We start from the raw sequence: 22,075 nt of genomic DNA on the forward strand, positions 1-22,075 counted from the left end.
GCATCCCAGGAAACACTGGGGAGAAGTGACCGCACTCACCGAATGTAGTCCCTGCCTCAGGCCTGCTCACCGACGACACAATGACGAAGCCGAAGCCCTCGTTCTCCCCGCGCCGGATCTCCACGTCGTAGGGCTGGACCACAGTGCTCACCACGCCGGTGCTCACCACGCCGCTGCCACCGCCGCCGCCGCTGCCAATGCCGCTGGTGCTGCCGCTGCCAGAGCTCACCGTGTTCAGGGAGTTCTGGCTGCCCTGCGGAGTGCGCTTCTCCTCGGTCAGTGAGGCCGGCTGGTTGCTACTGTGATGGGAGGAGGCTGGCGAGGGCACCTCGTTCTCTGTTTTGGAGGCTGTGCAAGAGATTCACCTCTCAGTTACCCGCCTTTGCGAGAAAGGTGCCCTGCCTGCCACCCCTTCCTCCTTCCCCTAAGGCTCCGCAGCTATGACAGCTATGACAGCAACTGGCCTCACAGAACTGAGATACAGGGACTGAAAAGAGCTCATGGAAAAAACACCAAAGGGGACACCCCAGTTCTGTATCATTTACAGCAATATTGTATCTCAGCATCTGCATACAGACTCAAATTTGCAGCAAGATCGGCCCACTCTGAAATATTTCCCGGTTCACAAATCAAAAACCAACCCCTGGACACTATGATGAGTGAAATGAGTCAGACAAAGAAAGACAAATAAGATCACTTATATGTGGAATCTAAAAAATACAACCAACTAGTGTATATAACAAAAAAGAAGCAGACTCACAGATATAGAGAACAAACTAGAGATTACCAATGGGGAGAAGATGGGGGGTGGGGCAATATAGAGGTAGGGGATTAAGAGGTAGAAATTATTAGGTATAAAATAAGCTACAAGGATATATTGTATGACACTGGAATATAGCCAATATTTTATGATAACTATAAATGGAGTACAACCTTTAAAAATTGTGAATCACGGCCTTGTACACCTGTAACTTACATAATATTGTACAGCAACTGGACTTCAATGAAACAAACAAACAAAAATGACCCACTGAAGGATGTATAGGTGTGGCCCACAGCAGGGGTGACTACCATTTTTGCCTCAGAGATATGCCCTTCGCTGCACTCAAATTGTCATTACCCTCAAGTCACATTCTGCTCAGATGTGCAAACAGTTTTGCTTTGCTTTTTCCATCACCGGAGACACGGCAAGCTGACAGTACCATTAAGATTTCCCTACTGTGGGATTCCTGACAACACCTGTCAGAGGTATACTTAGCGTCTCTTCCTCGCTTCCAGATGTCAATGATCTACTCTGATCACACAATTGGATACATTAGCCTCCCTCAGAATTCGTTTGATCAAATTTCAGTTTTATTGCTTTCTCAAGTGACAGGGGAAAGCACTCCTAAACAGCCACCGTAGTAGGTGGGACCGACTTAGTTTTCATGTCAACAGCAAAATATGTGTTCAGGTTTTGGATAGGACTACTAAATGTATTCCCCAAAGCATCCCCTTTCACAGATTTCATTTTTAGTGTAGTAAAATATACAGAACATAAAACTTATTATTTTGACCATTTTAGGTGTACAGTTCAGTGGCATTAAGCACAGAAACACTGTTATGCAGCCATCCCCACCATCCATCTCCAGAACCCTTTCACTTTCCAGAACTGAAATTCTGTACCCATTAAACACTAACTAATCACTCTCCCCTCCCCAGCCCCTGGTACAGCCAGCATTCTACATTCTGCCTCTATGACTCGACTACTCGAGGTACCTCATGGAAGTGGAAGCATATAATATCTGTCCTTTTGTGACTGGCTTATTTCCCTTAGCCTTATGTCTTTTCAAAGACTGAACATGCCTTTAACCCAGAGCTTAAAAACCCCAATATTTAAGATCTAAAAAATACATCTGAAACAAACAAAAATCACATTGCTCTACTATTTTTATTTGGACCAGTGAAGTCAGAAAGTTTTCATCTCATCTCAAAAGCCATTTCTGATTGCTGCTACTGGTTGCGTGGGATACTACGTTAAGATCCTGAGGCCATAAATGAGCTCTAGGGACGTAAGTGATTAACACTCTTTTCATGGCTGCAACAGGTAGGGCTCTCACACTGGAATTTGATATCTTAATTCTTTTGTAATTAATTATATACCATTTAAATGAGCTCTATAATTTTTTTGGGGGGGGGGCATGCCAGGAGACATATGGGATCTTAGTTCCCCAACCAGGGATCGAACCCATGTCGCCTGCAATGGAAGCGAGGAGTCTCAACCAGTGGACTGCCAGGGAAGTCCCTATGAGTTATTTTTTTTGTTTGTTTTTAAAACAAGATGCCAGTTGATTTTATCTGATAAACAGGTGTTTTACTAGTATTACAGCTATGGAGAATTCCTAATATTTCACGTCATCCTGCATCAATAATTCAACTGATACCACATGGAATCTGCCTGTTCTGCATTCTGGGTTCTGTCTTGAATACCTGGAGGCAGGGGCTGCAGGCAAACATGGTGAATGAATGGGAAGGGCAGACACTTACCCAATACTGCCTCAAAATGGCAGATTCTGATACGGAAGTGAACCACGATGCCCAAGGATGGCAAGAAGGGAAGGCTAAACTCAGCAGACAGTTGGAGGAAGGAGGGAATTTCTGAGGGTTTTACAGATAAGGTTATCTTTGAGTTGGGCCTGGAAGGATGTATACGAATTTGAGTTGCAGGAGGAAGGACTGAAACATGACCTAGAACTGGCCAGCTCTACAACTTGCTTATAGTGAAAAACGTAAAAATTAAAATAGTTTAATACGTATGACTGTCAACAACAGAGCAGCTTTTTTATGAGCTTATTTGGCAGTGCAAACCTAATTTTTGCTCTCTTAATTTGAAGCTACAAGTCTCCTAACCTCTTTTGTTGAGAATTCCCATCAAGTGAAGAGAATGACTAAGTTCTGTTTAGCAAGGGGATGGAGGGAGGTGACATATATATTCAACTAGGCTTCTTCTAAAAGCCTTTGCTGAACATGTACGGATGGCACATTAAAGTGCTTTATTTATTTATTTTATTTTGCGGTACGCGAGCCTCTCACTGCTGTGGCCTCTCCCGTTGCGGAGCACAGGCTCCGGACGCGCAGGCTCAGCGGCCATGGCTCACGGGCCCAGCCGCTCCGCGGCATGTGGGATCCTCCCGGACCGGGGCACGAACCCGCGTCCCCTGCATCGGCAGGCGGACTCTCAACCACCGTGCCACCAGGGAAGAAGCCCCATTAAAGTGCTTTTAAGTGACAGTAGTTTTGAAGGGTTCCATCTGGAAATTCTGAGCTTAATCACATTCATAAACATTTGCTAAAATACATGCTTGAGGAGACGGACACAGGAAAGGGGCCTCTTCTGTGCATAAAGTGACAAGGCACTGTCTAAAGGGATGAATGAAAAAACATACCTGCAAACACCACTTTACGCCGCACTGTGAGATTGACGTGACCTTGCTTGGCGGCTTGTTGCATAAGCTGGACCACAAGCTGGTGTGATTTGCCAATGACTGGTGTCCCATCCACACAGATTAATTCATCCCCAGACCTCAGGCGGCCATCTGTATCAGCAGCACCCAGTGGTACGATGTGACCGATATAAATCTGTTGAGTAATTGGACGATGGATGAAACACTGACCTTTTGGTTTACTATTACAGGCACACCTCGGGGATATTGCAGGTTCGGTTCCAGACCACCGCAATAAAGCTAATGTCACCACAAAACAAGTGACATGAATTTGTTGGTTTCCCAGTGCACATAAAATTATGTTTACACTATACTGTAGTCTTAAGTATGCAATAGCATTATGTCTAAAAAAAAAGTACATACCTTAATTTAAAAAATACTTTATTGTTAAAAATGCTAACCATCATCTGACAATGTAGGGCTGCCATCAAACTTCAATTTGTAAAAAAATGTACTATCTGTAAAGCACAATAAAATGAGGTTTGCCTGTAAAACGATGGCCTTCACAACCTCTGAGAACAATTCAGTTCATTCATTCATGTCTGCATCCATGCCACAAACCCTTACTGAGTGCCCACTGGGTACCAGGTGCTGTGCTAGGTGATACAATAATTCTTAAATGGAAAAAATAACTTTTTCTTGTTTAGTACCCTGACATTTATCTGTGGTTTGCTGACTCATTGTTTTTTCCCCTTTGCAAAAATAAATCATTTTACTCCCTTCATTGGCAAAACTTTTCCCCCTTTTCTATCCACCTAAGAGGCCTCTGTTCAGAAAACTCTACTAATTATAATAGTCATACAACTTTGCTTTAAAGGTCAGCATGTGCCTAGCAAAAGGGAATGCATGATAAGCCAAGTCTGGTTGGGCATCCCTATTTTCATAGTCTATAGCACCTGCATGCAGAGCAGGTCCTTATATTTCATGTCTTGCTGTTGTTATACTAACCATTCACTAAACTTTAGCTAAAATATTTGTGCCTTGCTTGCCTTCTCTCTAGATAATGATGCTACAGTGATCTTTACATGGTATTTATCATTTACAAAGAACTTTGACAGAAGAGTGCTTAAGAACACGGACTCTGGAATCACACCCTTTCCAGTCCCTCCATTTACTAACTCTGCGATGCCAGGCAGGTTCATTAACCTTTCGGTGTCTTTATTTCATGATTTGAAAAATGGGACAGATTCATAGATTTGATGGATACATGAGAAGAATGGGTGTTAGAAGCCTTTAGCATAGCACCTGGCACATAGTAAGCACTCAAGAAACCACAGCTATTTTTACTGTGATGAGGAAATGAACAATAGTTATCTTTAGTTCTCTTTTCCCCTTTCAAAAGAATCCTGTGACGTTCTCCTCAATTTATTCTAAAGATGAGGCCTGGAGAGGTTAAATGTCTCCTGATCCTTGTTCAGGGTTCTTTCCCTAATTTTGTAAAGAGCGTGGTCCTACTTTCTCTAACCTTTCATAATGCCTTGTCAAGCGCTCTCTGTCCCAGCTACTCAATATACAAAGCCAACGACTTGCTGGCAGATTTAACAGAATTGGCCAGAAGGATCAGGCCACTGTATTCCCAGTTGATGTCTATTCCTATTTTGCTTTTCAGTTCCCTTTTCTCTGATGGGGAGCTCCAGACGCTGCAGCTGCCGCTCTCCACAAACACAAACACACACTTTTTAGAAAGGATCTAGTCCCTTCTTTATCAAGACAGAAAGAGTTCACAAAATCCAAAGAATAACCCCTAGTGCTTAAGATGAAACAGTCAGGGAATATATATATATATATATATATATATATATATAAAAAATTATATTTATATACAACTGAATCACTTTGCTGTACAACAGAAATTAGTACAACATTGTAAATCAACTATACTCCAACAAAATTTTAAAAAAAAGACGAAACAGGGGTGCACCTGGTGGGACTCAAATCTTGCTGATTTGTCACTGCTGCCAATTTGCTTTGAAGTCTTAGAAAACTGCACGGGGTGGTGCGGGGTAGGGTGGGATGGGGGGCAAGGGGCAGGGAGACAAAAGACTCACAGGTTCCCCTGGTTCATTGCCACCCAGAATCCTAAATCCAAATCCAGTCTCTTTTCTCCAGAGGAAGATGTCCTGTTCTTGATAATCTGGAACTGCAGAGAGGGATGAGGAAGAGAGAGATTATTTCTCGGATAAAAGGAATCAGAGCCCTAAGGCGAACACAGTTAACAGGACCGATACTGATGGTGTTTGAGCAGACGACAGCGTTCCAATACACACAAGTAAACAAAATAATCTGGACGGGTGCAATAACAGAGGACACTGGGTGAAAGTTAATGGTAGGAATAGTCATTGAGCCTTAAGATTTTTTTCAAAGGACTAACCACTGTTTGATAATTCCTAATCAAGCCATTATCCCTGATGAAGGCTGCAGTCAGCACTCACCACTCTCCTGGGTATTGTTGCAAGGAGAATTAAATAAATTAAACTCATCAGGCTCTGCATCACAAAGTGGGTGCCCATGTCTGAGGAAGGAGCTCATGCTGTCAGAGTGACCTCTGAAGCAGAGGTTGGCTCTGAGGATTTAGAAGACCTGTTAAGTGCCTGATGTTATCAACTAGAAGATGCAAGAAAACAGCTTGAGGTAAAAAGTGTTCTCAATTAAAAAAAAGAAAATCACTTCTTTTTTTCCTTAAAGTAATCAAGACTAGCAATGCCAACAATATGATCTGTTAGATCATTTTTGCCAAAAGAGTTACTCTCAAACATCCTAATATTTCCAAATTTATAAAACTTACTATGATTTCACTGCTATTATGAAAAAGTAGTCAGCCTTCTATATCCTTAAGATCACTGGTGAGAACAAAATTGTCCTATATCTATGAACCATATTTCATCACTAAAATAAGTGCTTTATCCCAGTATTTGCCTATAATATTTCACCACTATAAGTATTCATTTATTATCTAACAGCTTGATATTTTACTTTTAAAATTCAGTAATAGTCCAGGGCTTTCAAATGGAAATCTCATTTTTTTTTAAAAGTATTTTCCTTAAGAACATGCTTACTGTACATGAGATTGTCCTATATAACACTCTGTTACTTAACTAAAGTAATAAAAAAAGGGGTACTTCTATTTAATTCTTACTTAATATTTTAGTGTTTAAGTAAGTGTTTAAGTTTTACAGTCTGTAAAATGACAAATCTTTTATTTAAAGAAAAAAAATATAATTTAGTGGCCATGAATCCTAAAGGAGATTTTCAAATACTGTTCTGCAGAATTTCTGGTTTCTTTAATTCCTTGGCTTTGGGGCTGAAGGAGTTGTGTATGTACTGAGAACTTAATTCCCATCTTCTCTGATTTTGGACAGTGGAATAGGGAAGAAGAAGGTGGTTGTTTAGACTTCAAGCTAGCGAGAGATGTCCCTTTTTCGGGACTCACCCACGAGCTTAAAATGTATGCCGAGAGAGAAGAAACTAAATGAACACGTAAGCACCAGTCAGAGAATCGAATATTCGTGCTTGAGCTATCTTAATGCCATGCTTTCAAGGGAGCTTCTTATCCAATGCTTTTTTATTATAATTGCTGAGGCTAAGCTGTAAGATGCCATGGTACATGGAGTTAGGCTACAGCACGGGACACAATTCGAGAATGGTATTTTCTTCAGCATGCTAAGGTAACAATATTTTCTTTCTGTTTGAGTAGCTGTCTATTGTTTCAAGAGCCTCATTGAAACAACAAATTAAATCAGGTTGAGTCTCCGTCGTCTTTGGTTCACTCAAGCTGGAGGATTATTACCAAAACAGACCACGGGTGCTTTCCAGCCAGCACTAGGTTCTTGGCAGTCTGCTTGAAATCTGATGAGCCCTTCTGTGAACAAGGGAAAGACCTCTGCAGAGACCTCCAGCTCAGACCAATTTTTTCTGCAGCATCATTTAACACAGGAACACCTGCCCATCCTACAGTGTCACCAAATGTAGCAAGTTTCTGCCTTTTATTGCTCAGTTAGGAGTAAGCCACCATGGGATGGGCAATTATGGCCAACAGACTTAGGCTTATCATACAGTTCAGTCCATTGGAAAAAAAATTGTTCCTCTGAGAATTAATAAACAGACGGCAAATTTATTTAAAAAGCCTCCTACTGAAAACGAAGATACCCAATGACAGACACCAAGGATGTAGAAGATGCCAATGATGAGCCTTTCAGGAAAACACACACAAACACAGATGTGTTACAAAGAAAGTCTTTTGGTCCTTGAACTTGGGCATCTCGACAATTATATTCTTCTACGAACCAAATGCCATGTTCTAAATATATAACTTTGGTGATCAATCAGTACTGAAACATATTAGAGAATTATAGAATGATGTTTCTCTTCTTTGTCCTCTGCTGTCCCTTCTTAGCAAGGGCACTAAAGTTTCTAAACTATTCCCCCCAAACATTTTTTGTTCTCTTCTTTATTTCAGGCAGATTTTATTAGAATTAAGTTTTCAGGAGGCAGCAGGGTAGAATCATCTTTCTGATATTACTATCACCCCCCCTTCTTTTTGAGACTAAATCAAGAAGAGCTAAGAAAATCTCATCCAGCTCTCTTCACTTCTAAGCCCTGGTACAGGGGACAATCAGAGCAGCTCATTTCCTTTGGTAATTCCACCAATGACCCAATAAAGCAGTCAAAAGACTTCCTTTGATAATTAGAAAAAATGGAATCACCATGTTTGCAGAGATCTCCCCTGGAGTCTCTATTACTACAGACACACAACGCATTTGCAGACTTGGCTAAAAAATGCCCATCACTTTTAATTTCATCTTGTCTTTGCTCTAGCCTTGGTCAATAAAAACACCCCAAACACTTCTGTTCATGGCATCCCTCTTTCTTCCCTCCTTTTTCTGAGTTTCTTTCTAGCCCCCTAGACCAATGGGAACATCAAACAGGATGAGTAATAATGGAGAAATGAAAGTTTTCAGCAGATCCTTACTCTGACATTCTCCAAAATTCGTGGAATTGATTTCTTTGTCTCTTTCACCCTTGCTCAATCCCGATGCAGGCGAAGGTGACATAGCTGGAATAGTAATGTCACAATTTTGCAAAGCTGAATGTACGTGTTTTCTCTTAGTTCATTTTAATTTAGTTTTGATTGATAAGGAAGGTGCAGTTAAGCTTTCACAATAAAGGTCAAGGCTGCTGTGGATTTTAAAAGACTATGGTTTGATTCTTTTTTTTTCCCACCGTACTTCTCTTGTCAAAAAGCTAGAATTTACAACTGTACCGCCGAGAATTTCACAGAACTACCTTTACCATCTTAGACTCTTCCTATTTAATTATACCCTGAAGTACCCATTCTCTTATGACCTTGTTTGAATCATGTCATGAACTTGAGATTTGTCTAACCCCTTATTTCCTTTCGAAAAAATTTAAGCATACTTTTGTCACAGCCACATTACTGTGTTTATTTAAAATAGTATCAAGTTCCTGGTGGGATTAATTCTTGGGCTAAAACCTGTTCAGATGAATTCTAGGGCAGTTCAACCAAAATAGTCTTTTGTTTAGTGACACAAATCATCAGATCTGGCCAAGAGCTGAACAAATACACAAATAAGAACTGTCATAATAGCTCTTAAAATCTAGACGTACACCCAAGCTCCTTAAACTATGATAAAGGAGCTGTACACCAATTCCAGACCATTAAGCATGTCTCTCTCGAGGGACACGTGTACGCTGGTTAAAATGACAGCTTTGTCATTTTTCTTTCCCAACTCTTTTGTGAACAGGCAAAGTTTGAACTGCAAGCTTTAGATTTTGTTTCACAATAAACACTAGTGGGTACTAGCTGCTCTTCCTGAACACTTATAAATAAGATTGTATCGATGCCATTTTTAAAAGATGTACACAACTGCCATGTTATCTAGAGAAAATACAAACAGGCAACATGGCTTTTAAAGGACTTCCAAGCATGCTTTTTCTTTCTTTTTTTTTTTTTAATAAATCTCGGGTTTTTTCGAATTTTACTTTATTATTTTTTTAATACAGCAGGTTCTTATTAGTTATCTATTTTATACATATTAGTGTATATATGTCAATCCCAATCTCCCAGTTCAACCCACCACCACCACCCATGCATGTTCTTAATTGAACACTTAAGCTCTTCAGAGGGATTTATTAACACATCTGTAATTCAGATTGATTCAACTGGACACTGCTGTTTTGACAGATGGCCACATCAAGAATGCTATATTTTGCACGGTATTCAGACCATGTGAAGGAACTGGATCAGAGACTTTGTTAAGAATCTTCACATTGTCCTTTACAATAAAATGAAATATGAGGAAAATATATTTTCCCAAAAAAGGAAATTAAGGGTACAATTAAGATGTTACTGCTGACTTTAATTTTCTTGGTTCTTTTCCTGGAGTACTTTGCTCATTTTAATATGTCTTGGGGAGAGGGGCAGGGAATCACATCTAATGAGGCTACATGCTTTACTTTTTCATTTTTTCCCAAAAGACAAGATAAAAAACAGCCTAAGGGAATGGCAGAAACTGATCTGGGATAAAGCCAAATACTGATTAAAAGACAAGATTTAAAAAAAAAAAGACAAGATTGACGTAGGTTCATTCATAGGTACTGTGAAAAAAAGAAAATCTGTGACAGATACTGAATAACTATCATGGAGGGAAAAGTCTCATCATTATCCTGATTTAGTGGTGAGGAAGAAATCTATGTGAATTTGAACATCGGTCAGGTTGCTACAATCACTCAATTATGGAGCGTCTAATCAGCAAAAAAACCTGATTCTCATTTGTGCTGCTAGATCCTGTTCCTTAGATGTTCAAGAAAGTTAAGGCCTAAACTGGCACCATTACAAATATCTCAGTCTGCCTCTCATTCAATGCTTAGAGCAGCTGCCTGTGGCAGAATTACATATTTTTCTTATTTTTTTTTCTGGTGAAAACTTTTTTAAAAAAATGGATTAAATACCAAATTCTGAAGAAATACTGCTTCCATCAAGGTAAAAATGCCATCTGAGCTACAGCCTCCTATTCTTTGGGTGCACTAGAATTGTCTGTCAGTCCACGAGGCCCACACCAGCACTTCAGAACCTGATTTACTTTATTGCAAAAAGATTCATACATGGGAAACTCAGTCATAAATGTGTACTCTACTGAGAAAAGCAGGGGCATAGTCAACAAAGCAGTTATCTCCACATCAACTCAAGTTGGGTCACTGATTGGAGGACCTGCATGATTAAAGAGAAATGTGAAGGGAATGTGAAAATATTCCTCTTTGGAAAACATTTCTTCCATGAAATCATTCCAATTAGTGAGAAGACACAGTGAGAACAGACACCAGGTTCATGCTTAGCAACTACTGATTACAAGGGATGTTCCAAATGGAACTTCATTTCCTCTGGCCCGGAGTGAGGTGTACTCAGGGGTCTTTCTAGTCCAGGGACTAAATAAACCCTTCTCAAGTTATCAGGCTTTTGCCAGCACAGTGAAGCCTTAGTCAAACAGCCTACTTAATTCCACGCACTATGGTAGTAAGAAGGCAATGATTTCTCTTCCTTGAAGAGGAAAAGCAAAGAGGGAGCCTCGGTGACTTCTAAAACTTGATCATCACCAAGACTCCAGTCATGCCTCGTGCCTCCTAAGTGCTGACTTGCACCCAGCAGTGTGGGCCACTTTCCTTCTCAGGCAGGGATGCTGTTCTCACTCCCCTGTTTGGTTTGGGTCACAGAGGAGTGGCTCCAGCCAGCAAGTAAAATGCTTCACAGCCAAGTCCAAGGGGGTGGGTGGGTGGCTGCAGTGTCCCCCCCACTCCCCCACCCCACCCCCCATGCCTCGGCCCTCCACGGGGCTTTGCTAAGAGAACCACAGGTGTGGCTCCAAATGAAACCTGTGCTGAGGGGGCTGGGGACCAAGAGGAAAGGCAGAATGCTTGTCTTCTCTCTTCCAGTTTGAATCTGACCCTTCAGCAAACCCGGCCTCCTCCCTCATTAATCATTCTCTCCTATCCTATGACAAAAAGGGAAAATGAAGTGCATGTTCTTCATAGATGCTTCATCCCAACCAATCATACTCAGAAGAAAAGGTCAGTGAGAGCAACCGCCAAAACAAACAAACAAAAATGGCCCATTTGTATCCCCTAAGATGAAAGCATTTTAGGAACTCTGATTGGTAACAAGAAGATAAGTGAATACTGTTTACAGTGAATAGTTTTTGGAAATCATTTCATAATAAAAAGTAAAACATTAAATGTGAAGGGATTACCCGGTTTATAACAGCCCAAAAGGTACTATGTATGACATCACTAGGTCATATTTTTCAAAAAGGTGAAGCTAAAGGAACATACTTAACCACAGTATAAATGATTAAAACACAAACCACTCACTACTCTTTTTTTTTCTTTTTAAGGGGAATGTTTAGAAAGACTGATAACGTTTAAAAAAAATTACCAGTATTCTTAAAAACCGAGACCACTAAGAAAGCATTTAATTTCTTCTCATCACTCCTGCAATCCAAACCAATCGTATTTATGTTCTATTGTATATCAGAGCTGTTTCACGAGACAGGAGCTCAGAGGAGGCCACCATCTCCATGTAGGGAAGAATTAACGGGGCAGCAGCACTTATCGGCCACTTCTTTTTGTTTTTTTTTTGGCCACTTCTTTTAATGGAGAGGAAAAATAAATCCATTTTACCCAGGCCCTTCATCTGAGGACCATCCACGACTACCCCACCTGCCCAAACAGAAGACGTAACGGGGCCTCAGTGAATATCCAGCAGATTCTATCCCTGCTCTGAGATGCTGTCACCTCTCACCTGGATTCACCTCTCTCCTGTTCACACACTGACAATCTATTCTCAATAAGCCTCAAGAAGAGAGCTGGAGCCCTGCGGCGGAGTCCAGGGAAGACAGGAGCCAGGGTGCTACTCACGTCGGTTTTCATACATGCTCCTGGACTGGGCCCAGATTTTAAAAGGATCTGGTTTTTTCTGCCCAGAGCTGTCAGTCTGGTCTGGAGCCGGGGCCTCGGCGGGTGGGAACTCGGGTAGCACCTGTGTGCCGTGGCCGGGAGAGGCTGTGTGCAGGCTTCGGTGGCTGGCAGCGCTGTGCTGGGAGCTATTCTGGCTGTCTTTTCTTTCCAGTGGTTGCTGAAAGGAAGCGAGTGAGAGGGGCAAGAAGAGATTATTATTGGTTCCCGGAGTGGGTGTTTTCCATCAGCTGGTTTTTGTTCAGCACTTCTGCGCACACATACATAAATTTATCAACAACATTTTGGCTTCCACCTTCGGCTCATGCTGAATGCAGGTAAATCCGCTGGGGACTGGCAGACAGATAGAGGGGTAGACCAGACAGAAGGACATCATGGTAAACCATACCGCTTTCAGGGTTGGAGCAGAAAACAAATCCAATTTTCATCACAGGTTCTCAGCTAAGTCACTGGGCTCATTTATTACGAAATGTACTCGTTTTAACATCTTCATTTTTAAACCAAACGTGACACAGAATACCATGCGTGGTTTAAGTGGAAAGCTAGAATATCCAGAAGAAATAGGATCAGGGCTAAAAATGCTCCTTGGGACTCCACATTTTCCCTTTTTCAGTAGTAAAATACCCAACTTCTTGCTAAGGATTTACCATCAGTCCTGCTAGCCTGTAAGAAACATAGATCAGATCTTTAAAAAATCATGCCTAGCATTATGTGTGCACTTGTACTTACAAGTATATAAAAAACCATTGTCTGAAGAGCTTTCATAATTCTTAGTGAATCAGTTTTGCAGACATCGCATTACACCTCTTGATCTCCTGATACTACTGTTGGTTGAAAACCAAGATCCAACTTTATATATGGGTTGACCTTGGGGGGTCAGCCTTCTTAGATTTGCAACTTGTCCAAGCTCCGAGTAGTAGTCAAAGGCAAAGAATTTCATTTCAATTTCAGTAGAATAAGTAGGAGGTTCCTGCTCCTTAAATTCTGCTCAGCTAAAGACCCTTCCCATTTTAGGAGATGCTCTTTGTTGGAAGGGCCATTGAATCAACAGCAAAATCTAGTCGGAGGAAAAATACTGCATGGGAAATAAAATAATTTCAGCTCTTATTTTCTCCAATGAAAGATGTGGTAAGCCCAGGTGTTTAGTTCCCCCCATTCAAAAGAAAAATCCTGGAGTCCTGTCTCTCACACAACAGACACCATGTCACTACACTTAACTGCTTCAGAGCATTGTAAAGGGGCATCTCCAGCCTGTCTTATAGATCCTGTATAGCTTATGATTTTCGAGTAGTATATAAGATCTCTGACATAGACATTCTAGTTCCCTAAAGCTCTTTATAGTGTCAAAATCTTGCCCTCAGTCTTGCAATCAGTCCTATCATACCATTCTTCCTTATTCTCTCCCCCAGGTAGCCTCCATCTTCCATTCACATCTCCGTGGAAATTTCCAAGGTCCCGTTCATTTACTTCTCAGGTCCCTCTACTCCTTCCCTTCCAGTCCTTGCTTTGAAGTAAGCATTGAAGTAAGGCCAAGGACAAAAACTTCATTTTCCCTTGACTGTTCAGATCACAGATCTGAAGACAGGTTTTAGCAAGGACTCAAAGTCGAAAATTGGGCATGTATTTCATGAAGGTAAGATAGACTCTTTAAAATTATACTTGATGTGCCTGCGGGAGAGATGTGAGGACCATATTCTAAACTAGCAAAGAGGTCTTGGGAACCAGCTATACGAGGGGCTTAATTCACTCAGACTCAAGGGGACAACATACTCTGGGTGAAGAGGTCAGGAAAACACACTGATGTTTGGACAGGGACAACCATCACCATTACCCCACATCACCAGCGTTCCCTTTTGAGGATCAAGGGCTCCGCTCAGCCTTGGGTGGATCCGCATTCTGAAGACTTGGGACAGAACCTGGTTCTGCCAACTTCCAACAGGGTCCTCCCCAAAGTGAATTCGGCTCTCAGGGCCAGCTATCCCCTTTCTATTCCCTAAGAAGGTCAAAACCTGCCTTCTTGCTTCCCCTGGAGACATGCTGAAGATTTTCAGAGTCAGAAAGACATTAACGAAGGATACAATCCCCATTCCCTTTTGCACGAGCATGGGAATTTGTTTTCCTCTTCACCGCGGTCTTTGTAAGGGTCTCCATTATAAACAGGCATGTGTAGTGTACACACCTCAGCATAAATAGAAAAAAAGATGGGCTCTGGGTGGGTTTTCTCCCTCTTATACTTTCCTGTACTGCCTACTTCTTATTTTTATAATGTACAGAGAATGTTTTTTATAATCAAGACCAAATGTAAAGCTGTTTTCATTTAGAAATGAACCTTGGTAAGGAGAATTAATGGGACTGTTACTTTCTATTTTTTACATTTTGGTAGTGTTTTGTGTCCACTCTCCTCTTGGAAGGGCAGGAAGAAGATATTTTAAAAGTGAAAGCAAATAATTCAATAGATGAAGGGCCTCTGGATTAACCATGAGAGTTTCATCCCTCTCTTCAAATGACCACCCTCGCCTGGTTTTTCAGATGAGTAGCAAATGCTAGATGTGGGGTCAGTCCATTGACACTAAGTTCATTTCATGGTTAGAGTCAGTCTCTGACCGTGGAAGTTCCAGTCTCCTTCGTGTAGAGGTTCCTCTTCACAAAGCCTCACCAGGACCCTGTGAGCCGCACTGCGGGATTACCTGAGGGCAACTGCACAATCTTCTTCTTCTTCCTTTCCTGGGGATACTCGGTAACCTCTTGAAATGTAACCTCTTCCAATCACTGCCTCTTCCTGAACAGGAGAGAAACACCTTACCGGCAACCCTGTCCCACTGAGAGAGTCTGGACCTTTCTCCAGCAGCGAAGGCACAGGTGCTTCCACAGACACGCTCACAAATGCATGCACACAGACTCTGTATGTCACCTCAGGGGTTTCCAAGACCCTTCGATGGCTGTCCCAGTGTAACAAATCTGACACAGAGGACCTGGAAATCTCAAGTTTAAATGAAGAGACAGCTTCGCCATAACCAGAGGGTGCAAATGAAGTTTACCAGAAACGGCTTGGGCCATTTAAAAACTTTTATCCCCTTTTCTCACCTTCCCCATAAAGGACGCATTTAGGTCCAATTTATCACAAAATGACGGATATAGTCTGGACAGAGTCTACAAAACTGCCTCTCCATCAAACTGCACCTCTGCATCCCCTTTGAATGCCATCTAAACTTTGCTCCTAAATTTGGAAAATAAAAGTACAGCAGCATCCTGAGAACATGCTCTGAACACTAGGCCAGCGCTAACCCATCGCTAAACGCATGTTCTAACCCACCCTCATGGGCCAAGCACATGAGCATCCGGAAACTTTCTGGATTTTTCCCTGATAAGATTTAACCTCGCTTTATGTTTCCTCTCAAGTTCAATTATGAAAATGACTTAATTTGAAAATGCATTCTGTATTTAGTACCCTGGCACCTAAGCTTTTTGAAGCTATGTTCTGTGTGTGTAGAGAAGTTCAAAATATACCTTTTTACTTTCTGAGAACACGTTAATTAGATATGACATTATCTTTTATTTGGTTAGGGTCCAGAACTGTCCAGGAGAAAAGCCATGTTTATATAGCTCTCAACTTAAAGTCACCTCATATGCCTTTTCAGCAGTCTGGATTCCCTCCCAGAAGACTTGGGCCATGAGGACAAATTCACTGCTGAACACAGGATCCGACTTGCACCAAATGTGATTGTCTCTCACCTCATTTTTCTAGGTGAGAAACTGGCCCTCAAATAAGCATTAATAAAGATACACTTGCAAGTCTGTTAAAGTAATTCTATGCATGCTAAGAACATGGCTGGCGCAATCCATCAATGATAGCACATCCAGAATGGCCCCTCTTAAGTGACCTGCAATACATTTATTCGCTCATCCAATAAATACACACTGATCACCTGCTATGAGCCAGATTCTGAAAAGTACAATGTGTAAGTAAGAAAGAGATAGTACCTGAGAATTTGTACCTATGTATCTAGGTGTGTGTATGTGTGGAGATGGAATATTAATCAAATAATAATGACAGACTGATGACAACACACTGCAGTGTCCTTAAGGTTAGTAATAAGGAGAAGCCTCTGGAAGAACATTCCATTAATGGAAACAGCATGTGCCAAGTCTGCGAAGCAAAAGTGAGCTTGGCCTGTTTGGAGAGCAGAGAGGTAGCTAGTGTGGCACAGCAGGGGGTGGCGTGGCTTGAGAGGAACTTGGAGACCAAATAATGCAAGGGCCTTGTGGGCTACTTTAAGGAGTTTGGGTTTCACTCTTAGTTCTGGGGAGGAGGAATCCATTAGTGAATTTAAAGCACGGATGTGCCAGGAGCCAACTTATTTCCAGAAAGTTTGGTCTGGCTACTGTCTGGAGAATAGGTTGATGTGGGTGGGAGTAAAAGCAGAGAGCCAGTCAGGAAGCTACTGTGCAGACCAGATGAGGGACCCGGGGTGGCTTATACAAGGGGAAAAGCTATGACAAGGGGGAGGGACAAGTAAAGTCAAAAGATATTTTGGTGCCAGATTTGATAGGCATTGCTGAAAGGCTGCATGGGGGAGAGGAGGAGTAAGAAAAGGGGAAGGGGGAGGGGGGAGGGGGAAGGGAAAGGGGAAGGGGAAGGAGGAAGGGGGAGGGGGAAAGGGGAAGGGAGAAAGGGGAAAGGAGAAGGAGGAAGGGGGAAGGGGAAGGAGGAAAGGGGAAAGGGGAAGGGGAAAGGGGAAGGGGGAAGGGGAAGGGGGAAGGGGAAAGGGGAAAGGGGAAGGGGGAAGGGGGAAGGGGGAAGGGGGAAGGGGGAAGGGGGAAGGGAGAAAGGGGAAGGGGGAAAGGGGAAAGGGGAAGGGGGAAAGGGGAAGGGGGAAGGGAAAGGGGAAGGGGGAAGGGAAAGGGGAAGAGGGAAGGGGAAGGGAAAGGGGGAAGGAGGAAGGGAGAAGGGGGAAAGGGGAAGGGGGAAGGGAAAGGGGAAGGGGGAAGGGAAAGGGGAAGAGGGAAGGGGAAGGGAAAGGGGGAAGGGGGAAGGGAGAAGGAGGAAAGGGGGAAGGGGAAGGGGGAAGGGAAGGAGGAAGGGGGAGGGGAAGGGAAAGGGGAAGGGGGAAGGGAAGGAGGAAGGGGGAGGGGGAAAGGGGAAGGGGGAAGGGAAAGGAGGAAGGGGGAAGGGGAAAGGGGAAAGGGGAAAGGGGAGGGGGAAGGGGGAAGGGAAAGGGGAAAGGGGAAGGGGGAAAGGGGAAGGGGGAAAGGGGAAAGGGGAAGGGGGAAGGGAAAGAGGAAGAGGGAAGGGGGAAGGGAAGGGGGAAGGGGGAAGGGGGAAAGGGGAAGGGGGAAGGGAGAAGGAGGAAAGGGGAAGGGGGAAGGGGAAAGGGGAAAGGGGAAGGGGGAAGGGGGAAGGAGGAAGGGAAGGAGGAAGGGGGAGGGGGAAGGGGAAGGGGGAAGGAGGAAGGGGGAAGGGAAGGAGGAAGGGGGAGGGGGAAATGGGAAGGGGGAAAGGGAAAGGAGGAAGGGGGAAGGGGGAAGGGGAAGGGGGAAGGGGGAGGGAGGAGGAGTTCTCAGAAACACAACTATCCACCTCCAGCTTGAATAACGCTTGGAAACGAGGACCATATATCGAGTTGAATGTCTCCAACACTAGCTGTTGTCACTATGTGGATATTTTTGAAGCAAGATTTTTACTTCTGAGTATCAAATCAGGGCCAACTAGGAAAAAAGAAACGATTTCAATTTTGAAAACTCCACAGAAATCCTTGGCCACATCTGGCTGTGAACTTGTGTCATAAGACCATGTAAAATGAAACTGCACCAACCTTCCTAAAACAAATGATTTCCTTATTACTGACAGGCCAGAGAAAGTGGGAAGATGCAATGGATTTTATAAATGGAAATGGGGAAAAAAGTCAGCTCATTAGTATTTCACAGAATGATTTCAAAACGGAGGTACTTATAAAGTGAGCTGAAAATATTTGCTCGGAAGAGCAAATGAATACAGACAGCACTTAGCTTAAATGATGAAAAGAATTCATGTGGCTTAAAAATGATAAATCAATCCATTTTTAAGGCAAAATTATTTACAGTTCATGTATCTGCCAAGACTGAAGGCCACTGCAGCGATTTACATGGACAACAGGAAAAACTACAAGTGCTGAGGAGGTATCAGGCCAATGTCATTAAAGGTTGCGCGAAAATCAGTCTCAAATGCAAGCCAAAGCAGAGGATGGTCCTTCTTTTTGTCTCTTTCTTTTATCATTTATGGGTCTAAGTCAAATGATTTCTTCCAAAAGGCAAGAAAGAGGAATTAATGGAGAAGAAAAGGAAAGTTCTGATTGGATATGAAAATGAATTTCAGTTCATACTGAATGTTGTAATGGACTCTAATACAACAGAAAATTCTATTTTTTAAGGCTTCAAAGGGCCGAGGGTATGAGCTGCTGTGAGCCATGAGAGGCAAGGAGACTTACTTAAGTAACCCTAGGCCTTCTCCCATCCACTACTCTCACTGCTTCTCCTTGGAGCTTGGAGCTTTGGTGGGCTGTGCTATGCCCTGGATCTGGGACAAGTGGCATTGGGGTGCTAAAGCCACCAGGAGAGTTTGAGAAAGAGGCAGCATTCAGGATGATTCAGGCCGGGGTCACTTACTGTGCACATTGTCTAAGGTCTCTCCCTCATATTTCTTAATGACTAGCTGTCAGCTATGTCCTTAGCATCCCTTCCGCGGGAAAGGGACAGAGGACCATGGAACAGAAACCTGTCACTGTTGCTACCTTTCAGCTTGCTGCATTTGCTGAGGACACTTCCTTGCCCATCACTTGGTGTCCCCCATATGAAAACTTTATGTAAGAGCTCTTTTTTTTTTTTAAAGTGTTTATTTATTTGGCTGCATCGGGTCTTAGTTGTGGCATACAGGCTCTTCATTGCGGCACGTGAGCTTCTCTCTAGTTGTAGCGTGCGGGTTCTTTCTTCTCTAGCTGTGGCGCACAGGCTCCAGAGTGCATAGGCTCTGTAGTTTGGAGCACACGGCTCTCTAGTTGAGGCACACGAGCTCAGTTGATGTGGCTCGCGGGCCCAGCCGCCCCACAGCATGTGGGATCTGAGTTCCCCAACCAGGGATCAAACCTGGGTCCCCTGCACTGGAAGGTAGGTTCTTTACCACTGGACCACCAGGGAAGTCCCTGTGAGAACTTTTTTAGGAACTAGGAAAACACTGTGTCCTTAGTGAACACGTTATGCTTTTTTTTTTTTTGATCTGAAAATAAAAGCTAAGTAAATAATGTGGTTACCTATGCTGCGTAGGCTGCTGGGGAACTTGGAAGAATTCCATAGCTCTATCACAGTATCTGATTCAATTTTTTTATAGCTTTTTATGTCTTTGGATGACTACTTCACTTAAGTTATTATCATTAAGAGCTGAATGAGTTTTATTATGTGAGTACTTGTTTTATGTTATATTTCTGCTTTGTTACCTTTTGAAAGTATATGCTCATCATACTTTAGGCCTCATGAGGAGGGTCTGTACAGATCTGCCTATTTATCTTTCCCCAGTTGTATGAGGACATGAATGTTTTCTGTTTTAGTTCCTGTTGTATACTAGTGCTGGGTCTGGCATGCAGGTGATACCCAATAAATATCTGTTGATGGAACAAATGCATAAAAAATTTTAGTAATTTGTGACAATAAATCCTTTTTTTGAAAGGAGCAATCAATAAATCATTTATAAGCTCCAAGAAGAAGGGCACCATCTTATTTATTATATCATTTCCAAAGGCTCACACCAAACCTGACACTTAGTAGTTTTTCAACACCAACTTGCTGAATGGAAGGATGAATGGATGAGTGGATAAAAGAGAAATGCACGGATAGATGAATGGATATATGGTGGATGGATAAATGGACAGAGGAAAGAAGGGAGCAAAGGAAGCAATAGTTGGGAAATGAACTAGTGAAAAAGCCTGGGTGAACACTGACCTAGAATTCAGGGTTTGGTGTGGTATTTAGAGTTTACAACGCTCACACGCAAAATCCTCGTGTGTGATTTCGACCAAGAGTCTCCGTTAAACCAGTTTCCAGTCAGGATGATTAAAGTGGACCACCGAGCCATTTTCCCAGTGAGGCCTAAAACCTGACAGCAAATACGTCTTATTTTTGTCTCTGCCATTTGGCAGAAAAATCCCTGATGCTATGGATATCCAGGTATTAAATTAGTTAAATTTTATTAAGACACTGCCGTTGTCCCCCTTGAGTATTTAAACCATAAATTTAACATGTACACTAAATCTAGCAGGTGAAATGGCTGCTTGAGAGTAAGTTACAGAGGCTATTCAGGAGGAGAAACGAGATCAAAAAGAGAAGTCCTGTTCTAATAAAACCCCAACTACTTAATTATTCAAAACCTTTATAGGAAAAAAAAAGATAATGAGGGCAAAGGAAGCTGTCAGTCACGTGAGCAAGCCAACAATTGCAGGAGTCTCTAAGAATAAAGAACAGACATGGTCCTGGGTTCAAACGGTATATCTCAGAGCTAATGGTAACTCTCAGCGTATCACAACCCAGGCACAATCGGTGTGCGTTTCATTCCGTAGCCCACCTGGCCCTGCCTGTCATCACAGGAATGACTTTCCGGAACCACGTCATCCAGCTTCCCCATGGATTCCCTCCGACCCTACCAGAACAATCCCATCATCATCTGTCTCTCTAGCAGGACCTCATCAAATTTCAAACTGGGAAAGGGAAACAGCTTCCAACCCACCTGTGCAGAACTCCCACTGATCACAGATGTTTGCAAGGGTCCACTGGCAACAGCAGACCTCGGCTGATATCCCCCTACTTTTGTACAGCAGCTGCCAGAGTGTGCCAGCAGTGCTGTGAAAGCCATCATCCCTGTCCTGGCAGAGAAACCAGCGAAGGACAAGCCCCAAGCTGGGGGATGGTTCTTTTCTAACCCAGCAACACACCAGTCTCTTAGCTTGTGGTAATTAAGAGCCAGCAGATTGTGGGCAACGCAATTAAGAGAGCTTTTTTTCCTAGGAATGCAGCCTGAGTAATTGGTTTGCTGCTTGTTCATGACATGACTTCCTCCAGAATAAACAGTCATGGGGAATTCTCTTAACTGACTTGGTGAATGCAAGCTCTGTACCTGTTTGATACCCTTTGAGTTCAATGGGGAATTCCAACACACTTTGGGGGAGAAGAGATGCAAATGACTCTACAAAATTCTTTTTGCACAGCAAGTTGAAATGGGATGCAAAATGAAACAGAACACCTTGCTACCCGATGTCATGCTGTGTGTGCCAAACTGTCCCCCCCTCAGTATACGCTTCTGGTCAAGACTCCATGCCATGTGGAGGGTGTAAAATAAGTCCATGCCTCAGGTAGCATGCTTGGGGCTGCAGGAGAGAAAAGGATGACTGTTGCTAACTCAAGCTCATGTGACACATCTCTCAGATGTGCTTCTATTTTTCTGAAGGCTGAATAGGTTTCTGACTGTGATCCTGGGAGGGGGAGACACACACACACAGACACACACACAGACACACACAGAGACACACACAGAGACACACAGACAGACACACACACACAGGCTTTGGCATCTCTGTGGTTCCAATGTA

General features: G+C 42.8%; 1 protein-coding gene across 25 annotated transcripts in view; it reads right to left on the reverse strand.

Moving 5' to 3' along the window:
* Positions 1 to 22,075, reverse strand: part of MAGI1 (membrane associated guanylate kinase, WW and PDZ domain containing 1) — a 622,973-nt gene that overhangs the window by 22,850 nt on the left and 578,048 nt on the right. For 17 of the 25 annotated variants that reach the window (XM_067755101.1, XM_067755099.1, XM_067755095.1 and 14 more), the window contains 5 exons: positions 12,411 to 12,627; positions 8,452 to 8,535; positions 5,531 to 5,622; positions 3,426 to 3,618; positions 40 to 348 (listed from right to left, as the gene is read on the reverse strand). In XM_067755101.1, coding sequence (XP_067611202.1) covers positions 40 to 348; positions 3,426 to 3,618; positions 5,531 to 5,622; positions 8,452 to 8,535; positions 12,411 to 12,627 — 895 coding nt within the window. The remainder of the gene's footprint in view (positions 1 to 39; positions 349 to 3,425; positions 3,619 to 5,530; positions 5,623 to 8,451; positions 8,536 to 12,410; positions 12,628 to 22,075) is intronic. The other 8 variants (XM_067755104.1, XM_067755117.1, XM_067755105.1 and 5 more) reach the window with 1 other exon arrangement.

This window comes from Pseudorca crassidens, chromosome 10 (genome assembly GCF_039906515.1).
Source record: "Pseudorca crassidens isolate mPseCra1 chromosome 10, mPseCra1.hap1, whole genome shotgun sequence".
In the NCBI taxonomy this organism is placed as follows: Eukaryota; Metazoa; Chordata; class Mammalia; order Artiodactyla; family Delphinidae; genus Pseudorca; species Pseudorca crassidens.